At 36.2% G+C, this 26086-nt stretch overlaps 1 protein-coding gene across 6 annotated transcripts in view; it reads right to left on the reverse strand.

Annotated features, from left to right (window-relative positions):
- EPHA7 (EPH receptor A7) overlaps window positions 1-26086 on the reverse strand; it is a 169583-nt gene that overhangs the window by 38620 nt on the left and 104877 nt on the right. For all 6 annotated transcript variants that reach the window (XM_005236895.3, XM_013298694.3, XM_055810699.1 and 3 more), the window contains exons 6-7: window positions 6764-6888; window positions 3180-3348 (exon numbers count right to left, since the gene is read on the reverse strand). In XM_005236895.3, coding sequence (XP_005236952.1) covers window positions 3180-3348; window positions 6764-6888 — 294 coding nt within the window. The remainder of the gene's footprint in view (window positions 1-3179; window positions 3349-6763; window positions 6889-26086) is intronic.

Below are 26086 nucleotides of genomic sequence, written 5' to 3' on the forward strand. Positions count from 1 at the left end.
TTATCTCGACCCACGAGCCTTTCGTTGTATTTTCTCTCCCCTGTCTGGTTGAGGAGGGGAGTGATACAGCGGTGCTGGTGGGCACCTGGCATGCAGCCAGGGTCAACTCACCACAATTACTTTCTTAAATATTATGCTTTATGCCTTCTATAAAAAATTCTAATAGTGTAATTTCAGACATTAGGAATAAATTGTACATCTGCATATTACTTCAGCCTTGCTTGATTTAAACTGATTCATGGCAAAAGGAAAAAGCAAAGTCTTCTTCACGCTAGGTTGTGCTCAGCTCTTTTACCTTAAGAGTGACAGCTGTAACAAGTGGCAAAATTTCCTTCAGTTACAAAAAGCACAGGATCACCTTTAGATCCACTGGCTACAAGTAATTTAATGTAACTTTTAAATACTTAGTGATTGACAAGACAAATTTACCACTTAAATGATATTCTACACATTTATATTTTCTTCTTGAAGGACTTCGGTCTCTAATAACAAGCAATGATTCCTACAAAAAAATGCAATGATTAAAGTACTTTGATCTGTGGAAAACAGTATAGAACAGAAATATCCCGCCTTTTTAAAGCATTGTTACTTCATAATTATGAATTTTTTTTACATAAATATGTATGCAATTCCCAACATGTATGATATATGCAAATACAGGCATAAAATATGTATATTTTACGTATCAGATGATAGTAATGGAATGGATGTTGTTCCTCAGATATTGAGAAGTGGCCATGCAGCTTCTATCACAATTCATAAACTGGAGCACAATACAAAAATCTACTTAATCAACAGCACCAACCGAATGGTGCCAACCAGTTGAAGTGCCAGGAGAAATGCAGGTAAGCAACACGACTAGCTGACTGTGATGATCATTATATATATTCTTAAATAAATGTGTATATATGTGTGTGTATATATATATTTTATCCCTATATATATATTCTCAAAATATTTTTTACATATTCAAAAACTGCATTCCACTGGAACAATGAGAAGCCAGTGCCTCTAAACTGTAGCATAACATTGGTCTACTGCTCACCTGCACAGTACTTCATGTGAGGTATATTTCCTAAAAATGATCCAATAAGGATCTCTTTTTAAAATGTTAACAAAAGACTATTTTGATTACCCTGCAAGTTCTGATAAAACTATAAATAAAATACAAGAATAAAATATTTTTGCACAAAACAATTCTCGAAGAATTTAATGGAATTTACTATCTTTTTATCAACATTTTAATTATTTCTGAAAACCATATATGGAAAATTGTGGCTCCTTATCCTTGATGGGAATTATATTCTATAATGTCCTCCCAAGATATGGAAAAGAAGCCACTTTTAAAATATTCTTTAATGAAAAAACAGGACATTTTACATGGCATGTCAAAACAGAAACCTGGCCTGTGAAAACAGAAAAATCCGTTGTGCATACTGGCCAAGTATGTCACTGGTTTGTGTGTGTTTTTTCAACACCTGAGTCAGAAAAAGGGTACACGAGCATGGTCAGTGATGCATTTATTCTAAGGGTTTCCTAATCTTCCATATGTTGACAAAACTCCAGTCAAGACCGTTATCTTTGCTAATCTTAGCAGCTACCAGAATGCTTACATTCAGTATATAAAAAATACCCAGGTAATTAAGGAAATCTTGGGAAACATTTTGGTTTACTGATTTTAAACTGCTATGGACAATAAATTAGCTAATTTGCAGGAACTTATGACAGATTATGACAGACTCTTAATTTGTTTTCCAGGAATCTACTTGAAATAAGAAGTTACTTCTGGCTATACTTCAGGTTCCCATTATGCAAAATGGTGATTTTGCTACTGACTCTTTTGAAGCAGACATCTACGGACGGAAAGTATGCTATCAGACACAGAGAGAACAATATTAGTAATAACAGTTTATTGCGGCTATTACGATAATTACTATTTCAATTATGTTTATTAGGTATGTGGCATTATTCATTATTGAGAGCTCTCATATTCTGTGTGGAACCAAGGTGGAATCAAGACCTAACTACTGTGTGTTTAAGAATACCTGCAAACTGTCCAGCCAACACCTGGCTGCAATTAATACGGTGCAACACCACGTGCTGCAGAGTGCAGAGAGCACGGTTGGCACCCATACCCTTTGAACCTGTAGGCTATGTATTCTCAGCTCCAAATCTGGCTGACCTGCCTGACAGCAGGTCAGCCTGAAGCAAATGACACAAAATAGAGCAACCACATTTGGGTTTGCAACAGAGCGGTGAAGCTGCCAGGGACACAGGCAGTTCCCATGAATGGGCTCACAGCTGCCAGGTCTCAGTGATGGAAGAGTTTCCTTCTAAAGATTCAAATTGTGGAAGATTAATCATGTATGCAAATATCTACACTGGTGAGGGAAAAAAGGTATCACTGCGATTTTTCAGACAAATAAGGACACAAGATTGGTTTTAGCATCAAGGAAAGAGCAACGTTTCCCAAAAAGTTATCTCTCTGCTGAGATGTCAGAGCCACATTCTCTGGTGTGCTGTACTGACAGAACTTGCACTTCAGCTTCATACGTTCCATTGTGAGGGTTTTTGAGAGTTGCTTTTTTCTTTAAACAGCTTACAACATATTATACGAGCCTCAAAGAAACCTTTGAGACCCCTGTTTCTTTACTAAACCAAGTTGAAACTAGCTAATTAACTCCAAAGACCCTAAGGATGGCCATATAGCTTAACCAAGAGACCCACATAAACAAAAGTATACAGAATTTTGTCAGGAAATCAAACAGGGGGAAAATACCCTGGAGAAGCCTTTGTGGCCTGAAATCTGCTCTTGCCTCCTCTCCCCAGTTACAGAAGAATCTAGGAGAGTTACTCAGCTCACCACTACACACTTGTCTTGTGGGGGGAAGGAGGTGTATACTTGATGAAAAAAACATTTCCCTTTGTGTTGGAAGGACAACAGAGAAGAACCTGATATGTTATAAATACTCGCCAGCTAATTATAAGAGTGTAATTTGTACTTCTATGGTAAAACAACTAATTGAAGCTCGTCCTTCAACATACAGTGACAAAAATCCACCTTAATGTAGAAATTTATTCTTTCTAGTTTTAATAGTATTGCCTATGATTCTTTTCTTTCTTGTTTTAATTACTACTTCTACTGCAAGTGTTAATTTCCTCTAAACCTAATTGTTTACCTGTTGCTTCTTCCAGCGTGGCAACATCCAGTCTGGGGCTGTAATTTCCATAACCGGCAGCAGTAAAAGCACGAATCTGGAAAACATACACTGTTCCTGGCTTTAGGTTATTAATAGAAGCTGAAGTGGACTTGGTTTTCACTGTTGAATAGGTCCTCTCCCTTTGATCCTGGAAACAATAAGACAAAAGATTAAATGACAGTTACAGGTCAGATTTTATCATGGTTGCACATCAGCGACTGACAGCCAGCCTGGGTAGTTTATTTCAATTTGCTGAATGCTTTTTTTCCCAACATAAAAAATAAAGCATACTCTGTGGAGTATTACAAAACACTGTCAATGCAATGAGGAGCTCTAAGTGTAACATAAAATTCAAATGGGATGCTCATGTTGTTACTCATAAAACATCCAGACACAAAATGATTGCTTCTTTGGCTCTGATTACATTTTGTGAAATTTTGATGAGAAAATAGCTTGACCGCAGCCTTCCATGTGGATCTGTGGGGACTAAATGTGTTGTTCAAGGACAGGGAAATCTGTTCTTTCAGGGTCAGAACACCTTCCCTTGTTATCTTCCAAATACCTTTACAAAAATACAGATTCTGAGATCCTTAACTCAGTTTTCACTTAGTGGGTTTTTTTTGTTTGTTTGTTTGTTTTTTTGTTGTTGTTGTTCCGGCTTTTAGTCTTTTCTCAGGTTTTGACTCTATGGCATCAAGAAGAACCCTGGGAAAGAAGCTCAGCGTGACATCTCCCAAATCTGAAGCTGTAAGATTACAAACCCTATGAGTAATAGCTCACTTTCAAATACTACAAAAGCTGTATTACAGATCATTACGGTATTCAAAAAGCTCTATTTATTCATCACATTTACTGGTCCAGATTATCTTTCAGCATAGATATGTGCAGCCCTGTTGATTTTTGGTGGCAGATGCAACCCTGATTTGAAGGGCAGAAGAGATGAATTAACCAACCATCTGAATGCACTACATGACCAGAGAAGCATGAGCTGTACAAGGCAGTGCTAATGAGACAGATACAGAGGGAAGGAATAAATCTGTAACTCATTTCAATAGTACTTCAACAGCTAAAAATGATGAAGGACCTTCCCTTTCACAGTCAGTAAAGCAGCAAAGGCTTTTGCTGAAATAGTGTTAAACACAACATACATGATTTCTTTTCTGAGATTCAGTAATGGCTTCTCCTGGTTCTTGCCCAGTCTGACATTTGAGCAAGCCCAGCGGCTCAGCTAGCAACAATTTTTTGTATCTTCTCCAAGAGGGTTTAAATCATCTGTAAGTGAGGACCATGGTGGAATGTATGTTGGTATGTGAGAAAGAGCAGGAATGCTTGAGAGAAGAGAAACAAGTGTAAGGAAATTGTAGTCAGGTTTTGACTGTAAGCCACGGTGGAATTTCAGAGTTTGGGTTTTGATGCATAAGTGAGGCTTATTTGAATTGCCAGCAGTTCCTGCATTCAAAATAAGTAAGTAAAAAAATAATAATAAAATAACCTGTGCTAGAAATCTCAGAAGACAGGCTTACTTGGGAGATTTCAGACAGTTTCCATTTCAGCCTTAGCCAGAAGTGAGAGGTGAAAAAAACACTTATCAGAATATTTCAGAACCACAAAAATGCTTTATTTAATTTGGCTCTAAAAGTTCAGAATATTTTTTTTTCACTTAAACTAATGGAATAAAACTTAAACTGCGTCTCTCATTCCGAGCAAGAAGCTTATAAAGTACTTTTCAAGCTGAACTGCATTACTTTGGAAGGAAGACAAGCATTTAAGTATTGGTGTTAAAATTGTCTCACTGAATTAAATGTATATTGTCCAGTTTATCTGTGGTTGTAGGATGAGCTTCTTATTCCCTTTTGTTAGTTTCACTGTAGTAAGTATAATACTGGTAGGACTCCTTCCATTACAAAAGAACTTTAACATCAGTCCTTGTCTTTGCAAATGTAGGAAACTGGCAATGAAATTCTGCTGCTTATTTAAAGTAACATGAATATACCAGGAAAATAATAAAAGCCATGTTCTGAAAGTTATTATTATATGAAAAGTATAGCATCTTGATAGTTATTCTGTCATTTTCCACTACCTATTTAAATTATTTATTTCATTTTAACAGATCAGAAACTATTTTGCATATTAAAAAAACCCCAAACCACAAGTTTTTGGTTTGTAGCTTTGTATTTTTAAAGGGTTTTTTTTTGTGTGCAGAGAACAGTTTTGCCTTCGGTAAATACATAAACTGTGGGGGTTTGGGTTTTTTTTTTTAACGTATGGACTTTATTTATGTGTGTGTGTGCGCACACATGCTTGAGGAACAAAAATTACCCGCTAAAATCAATAAAGTTTCTTTAAAAAAATTGTTTAGCTTTTTGTCCACACCTGGTAAATTTTTTTATAAGTGATTAAAGTGAACAACATAAGCTGGGAGTTAGCATCAACAAATAAACATTTTATTCCATTCCCAAACCATATACAGATCTTTTGATAAGTATATTTGTGTAATTCAGCATTGAAAATTAGATTTGACACTTGATATTAGATTCAATCTGGTCTGAATTTACCTAATTCTATGTTACCTAGTAAGCTGACATACTCTTTTTGATATAGGGGTACTACTACCTTGTTTGCAGAGATGAAATGTCTTCACAAGTGATCACAAAGGAGCTCCTTTGTTCATTTCTTTGCCTTTTAATTCTTTCTTTTTTCTCCCAGATGTTTTATAAAAATTAGGAATAAGTTACATGCTGCAGCAAGTTTCCCAGGGAATCTGGAGGAGCCATACTTAGTGTGGGTCCCATGACAAACATATAGCTGCACAACCTGCCTTCACTCTGCTTTCATCCAACCTACAGTTGTCAGATTTTTTTTATTCTGAAGTACCTCAAAGTTATCATGAATGAAGCCCTAGACATGCTGAAATGCATGGCAAAACTCCGACTGACACCAATAACATTGAAATTTCACTCTACCAGAAACAGACATCACTTAATCTGCTATTGAAAGGCAGCCTCAATTCATTACTGTGTTGAGAGAACAAGTGAAGAAATAAATTTCACAATGCTGGGATTTTTAAAAAAGAGAAATAAGGAATATTTATCAGCTGAAACTGTAGGAAGTGGTTTGGAAGTTTTCAGACATCAAGTCAAAGCTGCCCAGATCATAAGGAAATACCAAATGCAGTCAAGAGCTGTATTTGACACATCATCTCAAGACTGGAATTACAGCGACACAGAAGGAAATGAAAAAAGCTTTAAACACAATGTAGAGGAGACAGAAAAATGACAAATATAATGGTAAAATAAGTCCAACAATAACTAAAAAAAAAAAAGTGAAAAAACCCAGGCAGATTTCAAGTGGATGTTTCATTTTTAAGATACCCTGATGAAATATATGAGACATATGATAGCAGTAATAATTGCAGGGATTCACTAGTTATTAAAAACAAGCAAAGTCACTGTGACTTTGAAGAGACAGGATAGTTGATGACTTTAACATTGTTCTACAACACACCAAGCCAACACGAAGCAAACAGCACATTGTTGTACATTACAGGTAATCTTAGCACTTACTTTCTCATAATACTTGATTTCATATTCAGTAATGACTCCATTGGGATGTTCTGGTTCCTGCCAGGAAAGCTCCACGCTCCTCTGCAGCACTCTCTCTTTCATTACTCCACTAACTTGCGAGGGAGCTGTTTGGACAAGATGTGTCAATAAATAAAAAGCAAATTTGTTGGATGCCTAAAATCAAATGTCATTACTGATCCGTCCCATGCTGAGCCACTTTCATTAAGGTAAAAGAAAGCACCTTTTCATAGCTCGCAATTTAAAACTAATGAATATTCAAGCAGGACCCTATTACTGTTCATAAACTTAGAATGAAAATAAAATCAAAGTGCAAACAGGAAAAAGTGGCATTGTTCAAGTTAGTGCAAAACTGAGATTGATGGTTAGGAGTAACAATTAAGCAAATTAATTCTGATTAATATAGCAAAGTAGATTTTTAGATTGATGTGTAGTAAATTAAGAGTCTAAATGTTTATTGCATATGTTTCTGAAATGTGCATAAAAAGAAAAATAATACTGTAGAAATAAAATCACATTTTCTGCTTAATAAATTGTCTGTCACATTACCTGTTAAGGATGTTACTGGGTGATAAAAATAACTTTGTTAAGAGACTAAACCCCCTCTTTTTCATCAGTTCAAACCTTTCCAGGATATCCTCTCTTTAGAGCTGAAGTTTCCATATTTGGTCTTGGCATTTTTTGAAAGTGTGAGACAATTTAAGAAGTAGAGCTCATGAAATAAAGGGGACACTGTCTTCCTCCACCTCATGCCACAGAGACGCACATACATGCACACTTGCGTGTGTGCACACATACACACAGTTTCGTAATAAAGATCACCCACAAACAAGCACCTTTTGAAACTAAAAATAATAACAGTAATAAAAGATACAAGCGTTGTAGAGCCATTGATTCTCATCTAAAAATGTTTGAGATAATGTGAGAAAATGTGAGAGACTGAAAAAGTTACTTGCTTTATCAGCTTATCTGATGTTTAACTGAACCGAAAGACAGCAGATTTTCTACTAATGTGCAGTTCAAAAGGAGGCCTAACATCACACTTTTCCTCAAACATACATACTACCTACACGAGTGTACCACAGAAGCCCTGTAAAGCCATAGCTCTTTAAAAAACAGCTACACCACCGGAACCATGCAGAACTTGAACTTGTTCTCTTTCAATTCAGGACCCTCAGCCCTCTAGAGTTAAAAGCAAAATGACATTTACATGTACAGGAGCTTGGTCACATTTGGACAGCAGATTCAGACACAGGAAAGGAAATTAAAATCAGAGATAAATTTATTGATCTTTTTCAGATATAGAATCTGGTACCGATTCTATATTTGAATGTTCGAACAAAAATTCTGAAAAATTTAAATATTTTCTAAATAAAAAATGAACTTTATTTCAAAACTGTATATAAAGCTTTCACTATGTAAACATGACGTACAGTCTTCAGATAAAACAGAATTCTTATGCCATGCAACAAGCAGGCGAACTTCACTTTATTTAATTTAAAAAACATAGAAATAAAACATGGAGAATGCACACTCCTGTAGCATTAAGGATAAAAATATAATGATAACATAAAAATATCTACAGCACAATCAACACAATAATCCTCTAAAACACTTTAAAATTTGATTGTTAAAGTCTTATTTTAATTGTGAGGTTTCTAGCATGTTTTCCTATAACATGTATATTCCTGTAGGCTTTTAAATGAAATTTATTTACATTTCATTAGAGGCTCCAAGGGTCCAGGAAAATTAAGGACTTAAGTTATGCATGATAATTATCATTATGAACTATTATGTTGTATATAATCAATATAATCAAAGTTGAGGACCCCTTCATGTAGGCTGTCTAACTGATAATATAATAAAATTGTATCATCCAGACACCGTGGGTTGATACACCATTCCAAGGCCAGGATCACTCTCTTTCACTCTTGCATTCCCTTTCTAAAACCTAAGAGTATGTTCACTCTCTAATTAGTGAAATATATTCTTTCTGTAGCCAAGAGTCTGGAATGCAGCAAACTAATTTACTCTGTCTAGTTTTCTTTGCCATGGTTAACTAGTTGTCGTCTTTGTCTAAATGAGTACCACAGCATCCTGGCTGGATTTCAGAGGTCATTACGTTTCATGTATAATTTCCTATCTCACCCAGATAAATGCTTTCAAATTGCTAACTTTACATTTTTAGATGTCCAGAATTGTTAATGTTCATACTTACAATGAAACAATTTCATATTACCTCGGTCACTGGAGTTTGTTCTTAACATTTTCTGCCTTTTGTTTTAGCTTATCGATTTTTTTCATTCTGTTGGTCATAGCATTTGTTTTTTTTAAAGCAGTGAAGCAAAATGAACTTGCTTCCTCTGGTGTTAGTTAACCCTGTGTATGTAGGGAAGGAACAGCAATGCAGAAAAGGAGCAACAGAGAAGGGAGAAGATTTTAATTGGGGAAATTAAATATACTGTCTGAGAGTCCTATTTAACATCTGAACAAAGCACAAGACAAATATGCATATTCTATTCTTAAGAAATTTCCATTCAAAACCAAAATCTCAGTGATTTATCAACACTGCAAGACAGCATTCAGAACTCTTAAATAAATGCAATCCTAAATACATTTTCTGTTGATTAATATTCCTTTCATTCAATAAAGGTCAGATTAAAAGCTGGTTTTGAGGTTTTTTGGGGTTGTGTTTTTGCTTTTTTTCCTACCCTAACTAAAAATGTTGTGCTACTTTTCATTGGTAGAAGAACCACATGAGGAAGAAGAGAAAGTCCAACCCTGAGACTTTATATGTTGGTAGCTCTGAAGACAAATATGTTGTATATAATTCCCATAACATACGATACTCCTAAAATGCAGTAAGTTATCTAAGAATATTTCCTATCCCCGTATTTGTGTTTTTCAGGGGAAGAAGGGAATCATCAAATGAGTTGAAGCCAGAGTATCCTTCTCTGGCAAGGTACGCCAGTCTGTTGCTACTGCAAGGAAATCTCTGTGATCTAGAGCAACCATGAAAGTCATTCCATTGACGTGAGAGGATAGACATATATGCTATCTTTACCCTGCCTTTTGGGTTCCATTTCTTGATCTGTGCGTAATGAGAGCGTACAGATCAGAAGCATTTTGTTCTTTATTCTAGTGTGATAATTTCCTCTGTATTTTCTCTGTGCTTTTCTTACAAACTGTTTTGCAGTCATGTTTTATTTGTTCCAGCTTCCTGACACCTCCATTTAAACCTTTAGCCTGCTTGTCATTGCCTATTAAAGTTAATTAACAACCTATTTATGGTTTTAAAACAACTATGTTTGAGCAAGCTTGAAAATGAGTTAATGCATACAATTAATCCCTAAGTACTATATAAAATATGGTATTAAATCACACACAAAAAAAGAGATAACTATAAAAACAGAATTAAGAATACCATTTTTGTTCCCATTGCTAGCTAAACCAATAATAATACTACTACTAATAGTAGTAGTAGTAGTAGTAATAATACGTTAATACTACTGAGAATGCTACTAATAATAACAATAACAATAACCTATATCCAGTATTTCTTTATTTCAGTAATCTAGTTCTTGCCACTGCATCTATAACAAAGTTTTTTGGGGTAAAGACACTTCTTACAGCATTTCTAGACAACCAAGTATCCAGTCCTGAATGACTTGAGCATAAATAATCCCTACTGTATCACTTCAGGTTACAAAGAAGCGTCACTTGTCAGAATAATTATTTCCATAATACATTACACTGGGGGATACAGGCTGTTCAAAACACCATTTGCTATCAACTTCCTTTCTGATATACCTCATCTCTTCTTTTTCTCCTTCTTGCTGACACAATATCCAATGCATCAAACACACACAGCCTCTCAGGGCTAACAGGCAGATGTACCTACACATGTTGCATAAGAAAATAGAATGACAGGTCCTCAGCACACTCATTCACCTTTTTTAAATGCTTCAAATATACCATTCAGCAGAAGGAAGAATTGATTTTCACCAGGTTTCTGCATCACAGCCGCAGAAAAATATAACTCTGCTGGGCGTTACTGATAAAGCCTTCAAGTTACATTGATTTCAAGCTGGTCATCATTTTCAGATCAAGTTATAGAAAAAGTTAAAACTGAGATGTCAAAAAGAGGAGGATATTCCAAGGAAATACTCTGTTCCAGAGAGAATACTGCATCTGGTAAACTGACGTGTTACACCCATACTGCTAAGTGAAACACATGGTATGTTATTAATATGTGCAAATATTTAGGTATAGAAAACTGTGGTGATTGTTTTGGGAGGCATTGCTTTTAGTCCAGAGTCCTCTGAAAATGTTATAATAGAATCACTTATGCCTTTAACCTCTATCCTTAGCTATTCCCTGGTTCTCATGCCCAGAATTTCCCTTGATCCACAGTGTACTTTCCAACAGACAGAAAGAGATGCAAAATCAAATCTTTTGCACTTTATGGGGGGGGAGGGAGGGAGGCACACCAACAAACACACAAATCAAACAAAAAAACTCACCAAAAAGTATAAAATACTAAACCAAAACAATAAAACTGGAAAATGAAAACATGTGAAGCTCTGGACTTTCACATGTAAGGGGAATTAGGCATAAGGCACCAATTGGAAGCACAAAACCACCTGCAACGTTTTTATTGAAAAAAGGTAACTCAGCAAAAGAAACATACCTAGCCATTTCTCTGAGATTTCTGAAAGCCCTGCACCTTTAATGTGTCTCAATTCCATTACCAGAAGCCGTCACGGAAACTTTTAATCTGATACTTTTTCAAAAGTGTCTCTAGAAGCAGCATCCTGGGTGTTTAGTAGTTCACGTGCATAAAACTATTAAAAATCCTCAGAAATAAGGGTTTCAATCCTGTAGTCCCACTTCATGCAGAAAGCTTCACAAATGAACATGAGTAAAGGCTCTTGGTGCAGGAGCAAATCCTACATTAACAAATGCTACCAAATCTACATTTGCAACTCCAGCTTCATGATTTGTTATACAAAGACTAATGAATGAACGGGCTATCAGCCTGCCTTGATCATTTTCATATTTCTTTATCTTATAATAGCATAATATAGTTAAGTCAATCTGAGCTTTGTCTGGTACTTGCTGAAATCAACACTAACACTCTCACTTTCATAGCACGAGACTCTTACAGCACTTCTTGAAGGACAAAAACTCTTGGCTTTTGGCTTCTTTCCTTTTTATGTTGTGAAGATATGCAGCAATCACTCAAAAACACCAGCTTTTCATACAGCAGCAAAGAGATCAATTTTTACATCCCTGTAAAACTGTATGTTAGGGCCCAACGTAAGTTTTACATTATGTGAAGCATTAACGCCATTTTTCTTTAACAGTGTTCTGCAGTGGTTGGGGAGTGTTTTGAGTATTCAGCCTGAAGGGGACATTGATAACAGATGCAAACCATGGAAAAACAGAGATATTTGTATCCCAATGGTTATAACCTACTATATTATTTCTTTTTAAAATGTCTTTGCTGTCTCCTTTCTTGGCAGAAATTTTTAGATAACAGAGTTGCTTTGACTCTACATCTATTTTAAGTGAGACTGGAATCTGGCATTTTACCAACAACAAATGTGAAACGAACCCATGTCTATATATATACAAAATAGTAGCAGAAAATTATACTGTTGTTCGTTCTTAAATGGTTGCTTAGGAAGAGAATACAAAACTCCCTATGCTCTATAAACAGTCCCGCACCAAGATCACCCGAATGGCACCCTTCTGGGCTGGTCTGTGCGCTAATTTGCCCCCAAGAGAAAGTGTGTAAATGAAGTCATGGCCTGGTCTGCCACCATGCTCTGGTTTGCTCTGAAGGGAAATTTAGGCATCAGAATTGCCGAAATTACTAACTTAGAGTGGTAGGCAAACAGATTATACACCTTGAGGAATTGCAGCTGTCAGGGGCCTGGGGTCAGCATGTGGCATCAGACTGGTTTTTATGCTGGTCTGAAGCAGCATGCCTCGGGACACACGCCCTTGCTTGCTCCTAAGGAGCTGTCTGATGTACATAGATGTCACTTGAAACAAAACCTTGACAAGGGTTTGCAGGTACTGAGAAAATTTTAAGACTTTACTGTGTAGATATTTCCCTTATTTTTTATTCTGTTTCCTATAAAGATGCAAAGGCTTTGTGTGAAAAAAACCCACAAAAATATATTAAAAAAGTTATATTTATTATAAACAATATATAATTGTTATAATTAAATAATATATAAATAATATTTCCTATTATATTTAAATTATTAACAATTTCAGAGCACCGTAATATGGCAGTGCTACTCAAGCCACGATAGAGAGCTGCCACAGTTTGCCCTTTGAATGCTTGGGAAAAAATGCATAATTTCTCTTCATGTTTACACTAATATGTACAATAATTTTCATGTTATTTTATATGATAGTTCATGCAAAAAGATAACAGAAAAGAACAGGATAGCCCTTAAACTGAACATTATTAAATGGATAGATAGAAATTCATAAGATTTTCTTTCTTCTTACGGTGTATTTCTCTCCCCTCAGTTAAGTCTCCACATGACAAAGCAGCCCATGATAAAAGGTTATTGAGTACCACTGTATTATGCCATTAGTGCCCATTGCTTTGGATCAATGACAGAGAAATTCCCCACTGTGTTTACAAGCTGCAGCACTCAAAAAGAGACCCAAATAAATCAGATATTTTACACTAACGATATCCTACAGAGAAGCCATTTTAACTTCCTCTCTGACACACTTTACTTTCCGGCCCATAAATATAACACAGTATGCTTACAATGCTCTGTACGCTGTGAGCAGAGGCACACAGCTCTCTGGGCCACTTGGGGATGTCCTGAGAACACGGTAACAGGCAGTGTAGTCAAGTCATACCTGCAGTCAAGTATTATTTAACTACATTGCTCCATGACATTTTTTACCATTGCTTTTTGTGGTTGAGAAACTCTTAAATTACCTGCTGATCTACAGAGAGGAACAGAAGCAGTAGTTACTCAAAATACTTTTGCAAATGAATGAATACATGTAAGTCAAAAAATGAGGAAAAAAAAATATTCTGATCTCCCCTAATATTATTAGTGAAGTTCAAAGAAAGCTTAAGCTTAAATAGCACTCTTACCAAGTATGTAGTGATTTACTTATTGTGCATATCTTTTTATATATATCTGATGTACGCAAAATAGTTAATCATTTGGTAATTCCTTCATCAAGTTCAAAACTCACCAGCAGCATCATTTTTAAATGCTGTCTACTCTGGCAAAATTCTGGGGAAGGAAAACTATAAAAAGAAAAAAAAAAAAAAAGAACAAGAAGAAAAAAAAAAAAAGAACTTACCAGAAAAAAATTAAAAGACCAGGGCTGACAGTTTGTCTGTCATGTTTTGGACGGTTTTTTGGTCAGAATCTACATCTAGACACATTCTATGAACTCTATGTTTCTATGTTTCTCCTGCCTGCCATTTGGTACAAACATTATTGTCATGTCTGTATCCCATTTCTCCCAAAACTGGCGACTTGGGCATCAATCAGTGCTGAACAGACGCCCAGTCGCGTAACAAGTGACAACATTGACTCCCAGGGTATCCACAACTCTTGCTTTGTGAATAAGTTTTGACATGTCAGGCACAAACCTGATTCTTACAAATGTGTTAGAGTAACAAACGAGCCTTACAAATAACAGAGAGGGGCTTTTGTTCTCCTGAAGCATTTGTTTTCCTTTGCAGAAGAAATATTTCTATGTTAATTAGATTTTTCTTTTGTCCTGCCTTCTTTTGCGATTCATCTTTCATATCTTTTTTTTTTTTTTTAGCAGAAACATCTGCCACCAGGCTTGCAGCAAATCCTTGGCACACAGGTATTACTCTTCATTAAAGAAAACAAAACACCACAGAACTCCCCAAAGATGAGGACACTCTTTTCCCCGGTGGGCTACTCAGACACATTATGTACTCCTTCTGTCTCCAGCCATCTCTGCTGGCAAGTGTCAGTTACAGACACAGGTTTTAGGGAACAGAAGGATAAAGCACAATTTACAAATACTTTCCTATGGAAGCAGACAGATGTAATGACTGAGACTGTTTGCTGTAATTGAGTTTCATGCTGTCATCTATTCAGTCACAAAAAGATGTCAGCTTCAAGGATGTTACTCGGGGGGGAGGGGGGAACCCAAACCAACACCACCAAGAAAAACCCCTTAATACATTCTTACTGCTGCTGTATAGCTAATATTGCTACCCTAGTTTGACTTCTGTGAAAGTTGCTTCTTCTGGAGGGTATGAGGTGATCAGAACTGTGGCTTTGCAGGCCTGCAGACCAGTATGATTACGCTTATTTAGTGTAGGACGTCCAGGAGACAACTGAATGAATTCCTGCCCCATAACAACACGCTACGTTTCAGATATAGCCAACCAAAACCTGGAAACAAAGTGCCATGCTAAAAAAAATAAAAACAGTTGATCAAATATTAACAGAAAAGCATATAAATATTCTATAAAGATGTCAGCACAAAACAATAATTACCACTGTGCCAGAGGTTTGATCAAACTGATGTTTTCAAAGACATAATTGTTCAGTGGGGGTAAAAAATATTACTCTTCTAACATTCCTAAAATGTGTACAACTTCTGTTACAGCCTTCCAAATTCCTGTGAAATGCATTGTAATGGCACTGCTAACGATGGCCGTATTTCTGAAAGCAGCATGGGTGGTATTCACAGGGAATGCAGGGAGTATTCCTTGCAAACAGAGCCTGCTTCTTTTTTTTTTTTTTTTTCCTCATGTTATGAGCCTGTACTTCTCCCAAAGAACACTAAATCTCTAGAATTTAAGGAGATACATAAATACCCATCTGGGAATCCCTGCTACAGTGATAAATATCAGTAGTAACAAGCCTGAAGTTAGTGACTACACACAGGAGTGAAAGTCATGTCCGCGAGAGGAAGGTCAGGTACAGCAGCCAGTCCTTGGTCAGGGCCTGTGGAATAAGCAGTTCTGCTGACCAGAGTTAGGTCACCACTGTGGAGAACTGCCACTGGCATAAATACAATATTCAGAATTTCTCTTGAAGTATAAAAATTCATGTACATCCTGACAACTGAGACAAAATCCATTTGATACAATGTTGACTGTCCCAAATGAAATAACTTTGGAAGTATGCACGAGCTAGTAAAAAAAATGCTGTCATGCAAAAGCAGAAGGAAAACGCCTTATCTTAGGGGGAACATATTTTGCAAAGTGAAGCTAGTTAATTGATTTGAATATACAACATAAATTAACATCTGCCTATTAAACAGCAATAATTACTTTAGCAACACTGCACATACTTACCTGATAATAAAATATACAAAATTTGTATGAAAATATCTTCAGTTTGTTCATATTTTCTCTTTTGTGCAACCAGTAGTGTTAAAACTTCTAACAGGAATAACACATTTCTAGGACTTAGGCAACTATTGACATTAAATTGGCATGATTTTTAAAAAGTGTATCCCTCCTATGTATTACACTAACAGTAAACTCTAAACATAATTTCCAAAAGGCTTTAAATATTCTTGACTTTGAGTAGATACTGATTCCTAAATCTCCTTACTGCTTAAAATAACCTTTGATTTGGAGGGGGTTTTTTTTGTTATTTGAGAACATGCTATGGTTCAACACTTCTCCAGCTTCTGCTCACCAGAAAACTTTGCACAAAGACTTGTCTTCATACAGAAACTTATTAAACTGGAAATACATCAATCATTTAATGGAAGAATTCAGTACATGGTTTTAAAAGCTGTACAGATTCGTCATCTTTTTACAGACTTTCTAGTGGCTTCACTTCCTTGAATGCTATGAGGCTCTAAGGGAAACCCAAGTTCTATATCCAAAGGTTAACTTCTTGGAGATCCAGATTACGAAAATGTCAATTGCACAAATTATAAACCCATTTACCTTTCTGAGTGGTTCCACTTTAGCATACCATTTCGGGCTAAATTCTGACCTCTCATCAATTATATTTTAGTTTAGCTGCATTGATTTTATCTAAGTTACCCTTGTTTTTTACCAATGGAAATAAGACTAGAATTGGGTCCTAAGGGTAAAGTAATTAAAAATGTAATTACCACAACTGATCGTGAAACTTAGAGCTACATCATTAATTGGTTACCTTTTTTTTTTTAACAAAAAGATTAAAATTTCTTTGCCAGTTTCACAGAGATAGTTTTTTACTCTTTTATTTTAGAAACGGTTCTGGATGGGATCCAGACAATCTAACTTTGGCATCTGCGTGCATCGACCCTTTAGGCAACTACAGCCTCCTAAATTAAGTGCTTAAGTTCCCCCCAATAGCTTTGCTCCCTGTGACAGAGAGGGAAGTGCATTGGAAAGATCCAGAAAGAGATTCTTCCTGTTTAAACTGAGACTCATAAATTTGAAAACATCTTCATTTTAAGGCAATTGAAAGACTTTCTCCACTGATTACACAGCGAATTTAGGCACTGATTTCAGGAGACACAGATGACCTGGTACACCAAATAAACCTGACACATAACATTCACGTACTTTTTAGGAGAGGTAGACTCCGTCTTTCTCACACACAGTCTAGAATTTCTTCCAATCTCCTCAATTTTCCTTGTGAATTTAAGAAGGTGTATTCCTTGATCCGTAAAGCACCTTGACATAATTAGTCTACAGTCTGTTCTGACTTACTTAGCTCTCACCCAGATCCTCTAGGATCCAGGTTTCTACATACAATAGCAAAAGTCTAATTCTTGATAAGCTTAGAGGTATTTTAAAGAGCTGCTAGCTAAATACTGTAACTACTTACATAACTCCAACTTCACAATTACAGGGAATCAATTTAATACTAAAAATATACCTAAGTAGAACTGAAGCTTGAACTAACATTTTTATAAGAAAAAAAAAAACCAACCACAAAACAACAAAACCAGAACAGCTTCTGGGTCTGACTCTCTTTCAATTTGTAATGCTGTGAATAAGTAGTGACTGTGCTGACTCCTTTCATCCTGGATGTGGAACTTTAATCAATATGCAGGATGAAGAAGATGAAAATGGAGCTCTTTGCAGTAACAGAAAACCATGCAACATTTAGTCAGAAACCTAAATTTAAAAAAAAAAAAAAAAGAAAGATACAAAGCTGGTTCTGTTTTATTGCAGAATTTGTCAATATATTACAAAAATAAGCAAAATTGCATAATCATCCTTAAATATTTTATTACGGTTCTATTTATTCTAAGTAATAAATTTTAGATTTGATTCTCCATTGCCTCACTCATGGTGAAGGTATTGGGAGAGTGCAGAGCTGCTCTCTCTTTCAGACCGCGTGCAAGACATGCTGTCCTGTTAAACAGAGGTGTGGAGAAATGGTGTCTACACACCTTATGAGGCTTCCCAGGTTGTAAAGGATACAGCAAAAAGACAGTAAAACTGGAATGTCACAAAAGAAATTAAACTTGAGTCATAACCACAGCACTATCCTGCGTTTTAAAGAAAATTACTGTTTTCCTACACAGACTGTGTAGATCATTTTTCAATTACTATTTTTCTATGAGAGTCTCCAAGTCTACAGTAGAAGTTATTGCTACCTATATGTATATATAGCACAACAGTTGTATTCACCACCAGCATCAAAAGACTTAAATTCAGTGACTCCGAGGCACACCACCAGTACAGCAACTCTATTTACATGAGTGAGCACAGCGTATAATACAGTTCATATTTAGATCAGCCAAACAATGTGACATTATTTTGACTGATAGTACTTTAAATACCAGAATGTGCAAGGTTGCACAGTATGTACACAGGAATAGAAGTATATCCCCTGAACACCAGTCTATTGCCTTATCCATTTCAAAAAGCTCCAGTGTAATTATTTATATACATTTATGTATTATAATACAATATGAAGATAGATATACATCAGATTAACGAACATCTATAGTTTGTTTCCTTAATGAGTATGGTCTCAGCGCTGCTTACTGTATGAAATGAAAAAAACAAATTATTGGTACTGGAATTTCCCATGACAATAAATATACTAAATTTTCATTACTCTCCCTTAAACGTGCACGTAAAAATCCTGCTTTAGAAAACAGCCATGCTAAAACTCCTCTTAGATCTCCTTAGAAACTCCTCTTGTGATCATTCAATGATAAAAATACTCCATCTACTCATTACCTAGATATGAGTTTCTGTAGCTCTTCACGTAAACTCCAATGAAAAAGGTGGGATAGTAGAGAGGTTACTTAAGTAATCAAAGCTGTACGGCACACGTGCTCAGGGATCATAAAAAAAGGGGAGAAAGATCCCCCTTCGTTCCGATTAGCCAACAGTGGTTGAATTAGTCATGAAATAAAGCTGGCAATGATAAGGGCATGTCTTCTTTTAAATCTCTACTTGAAGGGTTTTTCTTTTTCTAACCTTGTAATTTCTCTAATCCAAACTAAATTAAAGGTTTATGAAATAAAAGTCAGATAATATAAAGACATGGCTTTTTCACAGTAACATCTGTATCCCACAGGAACCAATCAGAGCTTCATATATGCAGTATGTGTGCAGATTATATAGGACAGATACCTTCAAATGGACATGACTGCAAACTGATTTTTGGAGTGGAGCACCCAACAGCCTTATCTTTATTAAAAAAACATTTACTATATACTGGCTGCATAGGTTGTAATGTTTAAGGTTGTGTAGAATTTATCAAGAAATACAATTCTCCTTTTGTGAATACAAATTTCACCCTTTCTGCAAGCGTACAATACCTGCTTGAACTGATCCCATCTAATTTTGCAGCCGAGATACTAAAATACATTAAGGACCTTTCAGTTATCGCAGAAAGAGATCCTGCTGGCTATTTAGATCTTATGGTAAGCAAGTCTTAGGTGGGCCCTTAAGTCAGATTTTGTTCCTGCAGGTGCGTCCTGACATGGAATCCACATCATCTGAGTGGCAGGATTGGTTTTTTCATGCTACATGTTTCATAGGGGTTGGCTTGGTTTTTTTGGTTTGGTTTGGTTTTTGTTGTTTTTTTACTGCATTATTATCATGATTCCTTTTTAAATGGTTTGCCTGATATTTGTTTTCTCTGACAGAAACACAGAGATGCTAATTTCTGGTATTTGGATGGATTTATTACCCACAGCTGGGAACTAGCGCTTCCCTAATTTAAACTCTGGAGTCTATGCAATAGATGCCCAATGAAAAACTCTCCCAAGAAGAAATCTAATAAAGGAAAAAGGCTGCCCTAAAAGGTTTCCAGAGAGACATCCTACCTGGCGCAGCTCAGGCACCCAGCTAGGGAGGCAGGACATCCCTCTGAGGGACCTTGGAAGCATCTGCCACTCTTCAGGAGGTAAATGAGGCACACCCTTTAAGGAGTCTGGTTTACTCAAGAGCTTACAATTTATGTTGATACGCAACACACAGCAAAGTTTGGCAGCTGGAGTCTTCCACTTACCCACCTCTCTGCTGCAGTCATTAACTTTTCTCCAGGATCCCTAGAAACCACTCACATTCCTAGACACAGACTTGAGTTTCTGCAACTAATTTCCAATTTCCACAAGACTGTATTCTATGAATCAGACTTACATAAGAGATGTGTAGAGACACATGATAAACTAGTACTGTGACTAATGCAGGTTTGTGAAGCGTAACGTGCAAACAGCTAGCCAGCTGACTTACAGCGCAACAGCCATATACGTGTCTTCAGTGACTGAGCTTGGACTGAGGTTACAGCATCACCCAAAATTGTACTGAAACCTTACGTTACACTACACAGCCAGCCTATTCAGATAATATACTCTAGTCTTAAGTATGTACTTCTCCCTTTTTCAATTCTGTGGCAAGCTGCTGGCAAAAGAATTTTAAAAAATAAGAGCTCATCAATATGGTATTTTAAAATATTTAGCATTTATTTTATATGCATATATAATAATGCCTATTTAATAACAACACAGGTCTCCTGCCCCTCCAAAAAAAAAAAAAAAAATCAAGAAAGAAAATCCAAATCTGCAGCATTTTTGCTTTTTTTTGGTGAAATTATCCTATTTGTTCCTTTCCTTTAATTTTCATATTGGTCCATAGCTCATGGGATATGGCGCAAGAAGGAAGAAGGAAGGGCAGGGCAGGGCAGGGCGGGATGTGTTTTTTTCAGTCAGTGCTTTCTTTCTGAGAAATCAGATGCCTGCATCGGCCTCATTGACTTTAACATGAAGAAAGCAAAATCTGGAAAAATTCCAGCCCAGTCCTGACTGTATAACAGCAAGTGAATGCCATGACTGGTCTTGAGTACTGGCTCAATACTTCCAGAAGGTCAGGAATGCAAGCAGTTGGATAGAATTTAAAGGAAGCTTAACTGCTGGGGACGGGCGGGGAGGGGGGGGGGGGGGGGCGGAGAAGCCATTTTAATGACTTATCAGACTCTCAGAGCAGGTTAATCTGTCTGCATAGATACAGACAATGACAATAGAAATGTTAGACTAACAAAATTCTCCCTACCTATAGAATATCAATGTTTATCAGAGGAACTTTATCTTGTTCTTAACAAGTTGAATCATGCAAAACCAAGATCAATAAAGGAGGATGTCTTTAAAGCTCCACTGTTGCATAATGGAAATTACTTTGAAGAGCTGGCTGTGTGTTCATGGAGAGTTAGCAAACTGTCCCTGCAGGCACTGGTGACATTAGGCAGCTCAAAATACGGTATTTCATTTGAAGCATATCTGACTCATTCTATTGGCATAAACATCACATGTTTAGCATTAACTGCTTTTACAACCTGTTTTATAAATATATTTTGCTTCCCTTTCCAACGGCTGTCTTGTCCTTTCTTTTGTTGCAAACATTTTTGCCTGATGCTTTTGCCTTTGACAGTTTGACAGTTATTACCTTAAGACATTGCAGGTGTTCTTTAGTTCTTCTCAAAGAATGATCTAGGTACCTAAACCTTCAGCACATTAACAGGTGACTAATTTTTAGTGGTACAACTAAAAGAATAAAGCTAAAAGACAGAAAATATAAATAAAAATACAATGGCGACAGCAACACTTAACATTTTTTAAAAATCCAGTGGTATTATTCTTAAACTAAAATGAAGAATAGTCTAATCACTGGCACTTAATAACATAGCACTGCAACACTCGGGTTATAACAAATGGAACATAGTACCCTTTTAATTAGGCTATTAATCAGCAGAGTGGAAGGTGGATCAACAGTGTTATCATTTGCTCCAGATACAGATTTCCAGATTGTCACTAGTTATACAGATAGTGGCAGTTTGCAGGAATGCTATTTTTGCAAAATTCTGGGGTTGAGAGTAAATCTCCCTTCTTTCCTCTGTCTCCACAGCAAAGTCCCTTTGCCAGGAATCAGGGCTTTGGAAGAGAAACATTTGGTATGAGAAGCAAAGTTATGAACTTAATGTTCAGAAATATCCTCTGGCCTGCACCAACTTTTCTTGATAGCGCAATAGTCTTTTCTGAATGGAAGTTGATATGGGCAAGCCTCTCTTTCTATTTCCAGAATAAAGCAGACAAGAGAAGAAGAAAGTTCAGCCTTCCTTCTATATATCTATTATCCTATTCTCTCTTTGCTATGAATGCCTGATGAGACTGATCTGAATTTTCTTCTCTACAGACTTCCTGTCTTCATTCTACCTTCTCTTGTTTTGTCTCTATTGAAAAGTAAAAACAATGACAAAGTGTTTATAGCATTGACTTGACTATCATTTATGTTGTTTCATGCACTTAAATGCACTCAAAGTTTTAAAGTAAAGTTGTGGAGTTTGAATAACAAAATGGTAGTGCTTAAAGAAACCTAAATTCCATAGAATTTGCAATATGAAATGGGGACAGAGACTTCAAATCTCTCTACTGTAGAAGAACGAAAGAACATGGAAAAGAGAAACTTCTTAAATATAGCAAAATAGAGGCATTGTAAGGAAGGGTATACCAAGCCACCCAAATACACATATATTTTAGAGCAACATCAGGAAATTATACTTCTAGGTCAGCTCTAATATTACTACAGAAAACTTTAACTTAACTGCAACTTAAGTGAAACTCACCTAACTTAAACTTTTACTTATTTGGAAAACCTTATTACAGAAGACTATTCTCTGTGATGTTTGCCGTGGCAGATAAAGGAAAGGATTAAAATTTACATAAGTAAAACAGGGATGTACTGGTGTTGAGTGGTTTGTTTAAGAGACAACCAAGTTTGAACAAAGATTGTCCAAACTGGGCTCTTTTTTACATGCTACAATTATCTTTCATCCTTTTAATTGAAAATGGTAAATTCTTTTTAAAACAATAAATAGGACACAGTACCCCTCTCGGTTTTGGAACAACGAGCTGAATTTAGCCATTAGACAGCACTTGTACTACTGGCCTGTATCCCTCAAGGTAAGTGGTGTGTACCACTTGAGAGAGGGGCCCCAAGAGCAGAATGCTGCTACGGGCTGGAAAACCAAATTATGTCTTTTAATCACTGGAGTCATCCAGCCTTGTGTTGAATCAGAGATATAAATTTTTTAAAAAAAAAAAAAAGTGACTAGAATAGAAAGAAATCGTAATGAAAATATTTTTTTTTCTTATTCTGTTTGTTCCTGACTCCTTTGTCACAGTATTCAAACACAGTTTTCTTCTAAATAAAACTTAAGTGTCGTTTTTCACTTTTTTCCAAATTCTCAAAAGCTATGTTTTTTCAAGGTAGCTCTTTTGAAGTTGCCAGCCCTAACAATGGTTTATTTAATAGACTCTGTAAAAAGATCTCTCTCTTAGACATACTTTTATTTACTGATTTGGCGTTCCCATCTTTCTTTTTAATTTTCTAAGTTTATTTTACTATTTGCATTCTTTCACAGCCCTGAGGTAAACAACCACCTCACCTATGTATACTAGGATATGGCTTTTTAACTCAAACTCTGCACCATGAAGGCTGTACTATGGACGTTCATTCAAAACTGATCACCTCGCCCTTTTTTTGTTTGGTTGGTTTATTTATTTATGGTCTATCTGTTTCATTGGAACATCAGCTGTGAACAGAAGCTAATACACCTTCTTTGTTTTAACTGCTCACTTGTTAAATAATTCTGCTGACCAGAAACAATCAATACCACAAATAACTTGGTGCATTAATAACAAAAAGAAAGAAAAAAGTATTAAACTGATGACCCTCTAATTATCACATCTTTACTGAGGTGATGGCAGCATATTTATAAATGCTGTTGGACTTTTATATTGCCAGGACATTGATTTTTGCCAATTAATGAATCTTAGTACCCTGAGAGAATACTATTCTTTCTTGAGCTAGATACAGATCTCTGATTACACAGAGATGTTCTTGGGAAAACACTGTAATTTTTCATTCTAATGTTCTTTCATTCATGAGAAATAGTGAAGTTAATTTTCTGGAATAATTATCACCCCCAAACCCACCAAAAATAAATATCACAAAACAAACAAAATCCACCAAAGTGATGTCGATAATAAAATTAGGGTTCCCTGTAAAAAAAAAACAAAAACAAAAAACCACCAAAAAACCGTAATATGCCCATAAGAAGGCAAGCTTGAATTTTGCAATACAGGTTTTACAGTATCCAGGTGCTACCATAGCAGGTTCTCATTTAATGATCTATATTTTGTTAGTCTTAATTCCACTTAAAATACGTAGCAACATTAAAATGTTCGGTGAAATATTACTTTTGAAGCCTGTTCATTTAAAAAAGGGCAGGAAGCAAGAAACTTCAGTGCGAACAGAAATACAGCCTTCTCAGATGTTACAGATTTCTTTCTCAAATGGAGCTGAGGAACTGATGCACCTTAAGCATCAGCACCTGCACCAGTGACGGGAAGGTGTCTGAGCGCCTCATAACAGTGGCTTTGGACCAGAAAACCCAGGTTCATCATCATGCAATTTTAGGCACTAAGAAGAACACCAAAGTTAAAAATAACACCTCCAAGACTCCTTAGAGTAAAGAAACATTCTGATCTAACATCCCTATGTCTTGCTTGTTGGATTTAAAGGAGTTTAGGGGGAAAAAAAAATCACACCATTTTATCACTAACGTACAGACTTCTGGTTACATGCTAAACTGAGAAGGATCAAAATTAGGCCTGAGTCCTTATCTAGAAAATGTATTTGACTGAATTTACATAGATATATTGTCCCAGGGGAGTCCAGGAAAGCTGTTTTTTGATCAAAATATGATCTACTGTGCAATTCCAAACTCAGTTGGCCAAAGCTTGCCACAAACGAGTTGTATGTAATGTAACTCATTGGTGAGGCTAGCATATGGGATAAACCAAAGCGAAACAAACCACTGAACAACAGCCTAACAGATATTTCACACTGGAATTAACAGCATTTATTTCCTCAAATATTTGATTTCCTTACTCCTTCATTAAGGCATGCCTTTCTAAAACAAGGTGAGAGGAGAATTCAGGGCACTCGATTCACAGTGCTGTTTCTGCTAAAAGCTGGGTCTGTTCAAGTGTAACCATCAATCTAGTGATATATGCTAACAAAATGCAGGAAAACAAGATCGTGAGCTCCCTGTGTATCTCTTTCAGATAGGTTTCTCCTCTGTATATCTAGGGCTTGGCCACAGCTCAAGGAGAAAATGCTCCTGCCACTCCAAGCAAGCTGTCTCATAAATGTCATTCTAACATTTACTACCTGTATGATTTTAGCTTACACAATGCTGAATATTAAATGCTCGTTTTTTACTTATTAATTACACCCATTTATTCTTGCTGTTTCCTTTTACAGGTTAAAGCAACTTCTTAGGAAAATCACTACAAGTCCTGCATTGCAGAGAAAACTTACAGTAGGTTTCAGCAACTGCTAGTACTGTCTGTGAGAATTACCCTGTAAAGGAAAGGACAAGTGGGCACTGAGCTGGAGTAACTCGGGAATCAGCAAGGGAATGGGTGAGATGCCCAGACATTCCCATGTCACAGCCATGTATGTAATACCTTCCCTTAGTTACAGTCATTACAACCCTCTTTACTCACCAAAAATAAATCTTGGTCTTGAGATCCAGCCACCTGATACAGAAGAAACTTTCTGAGGCAGAAGAAAAAGTGGCTGCTGTTATTTATTTTAAAAGTGACAACTTAAGGGATACATTTCCTGCTCTTTGTTTTTTTTTTAATACAGACCTTTGTCATGGGGATATAAGGTTCGTTTTTTAGCTGGCACAAATCACTAGAATATTAGGGAATGATATAACTTAATTTCTATTTAGGTATTACATCTGTAAATTGTTTCATTTTTCTGCACAGTGA

This window comes from Falco peregrinus, chromosome 7 (assembly GCF_023634155.1).
Source record: "Falco peregrinus isolate bFalPer1 chromosome 7, bFalPer1.pri, whole genome shotgun sequence".
Lineage (NCBI taxonomy): Eukaryota > Metazoa > Chordata > Aves > Falconiformes > Falconidae > Falco > Falco peregrinus.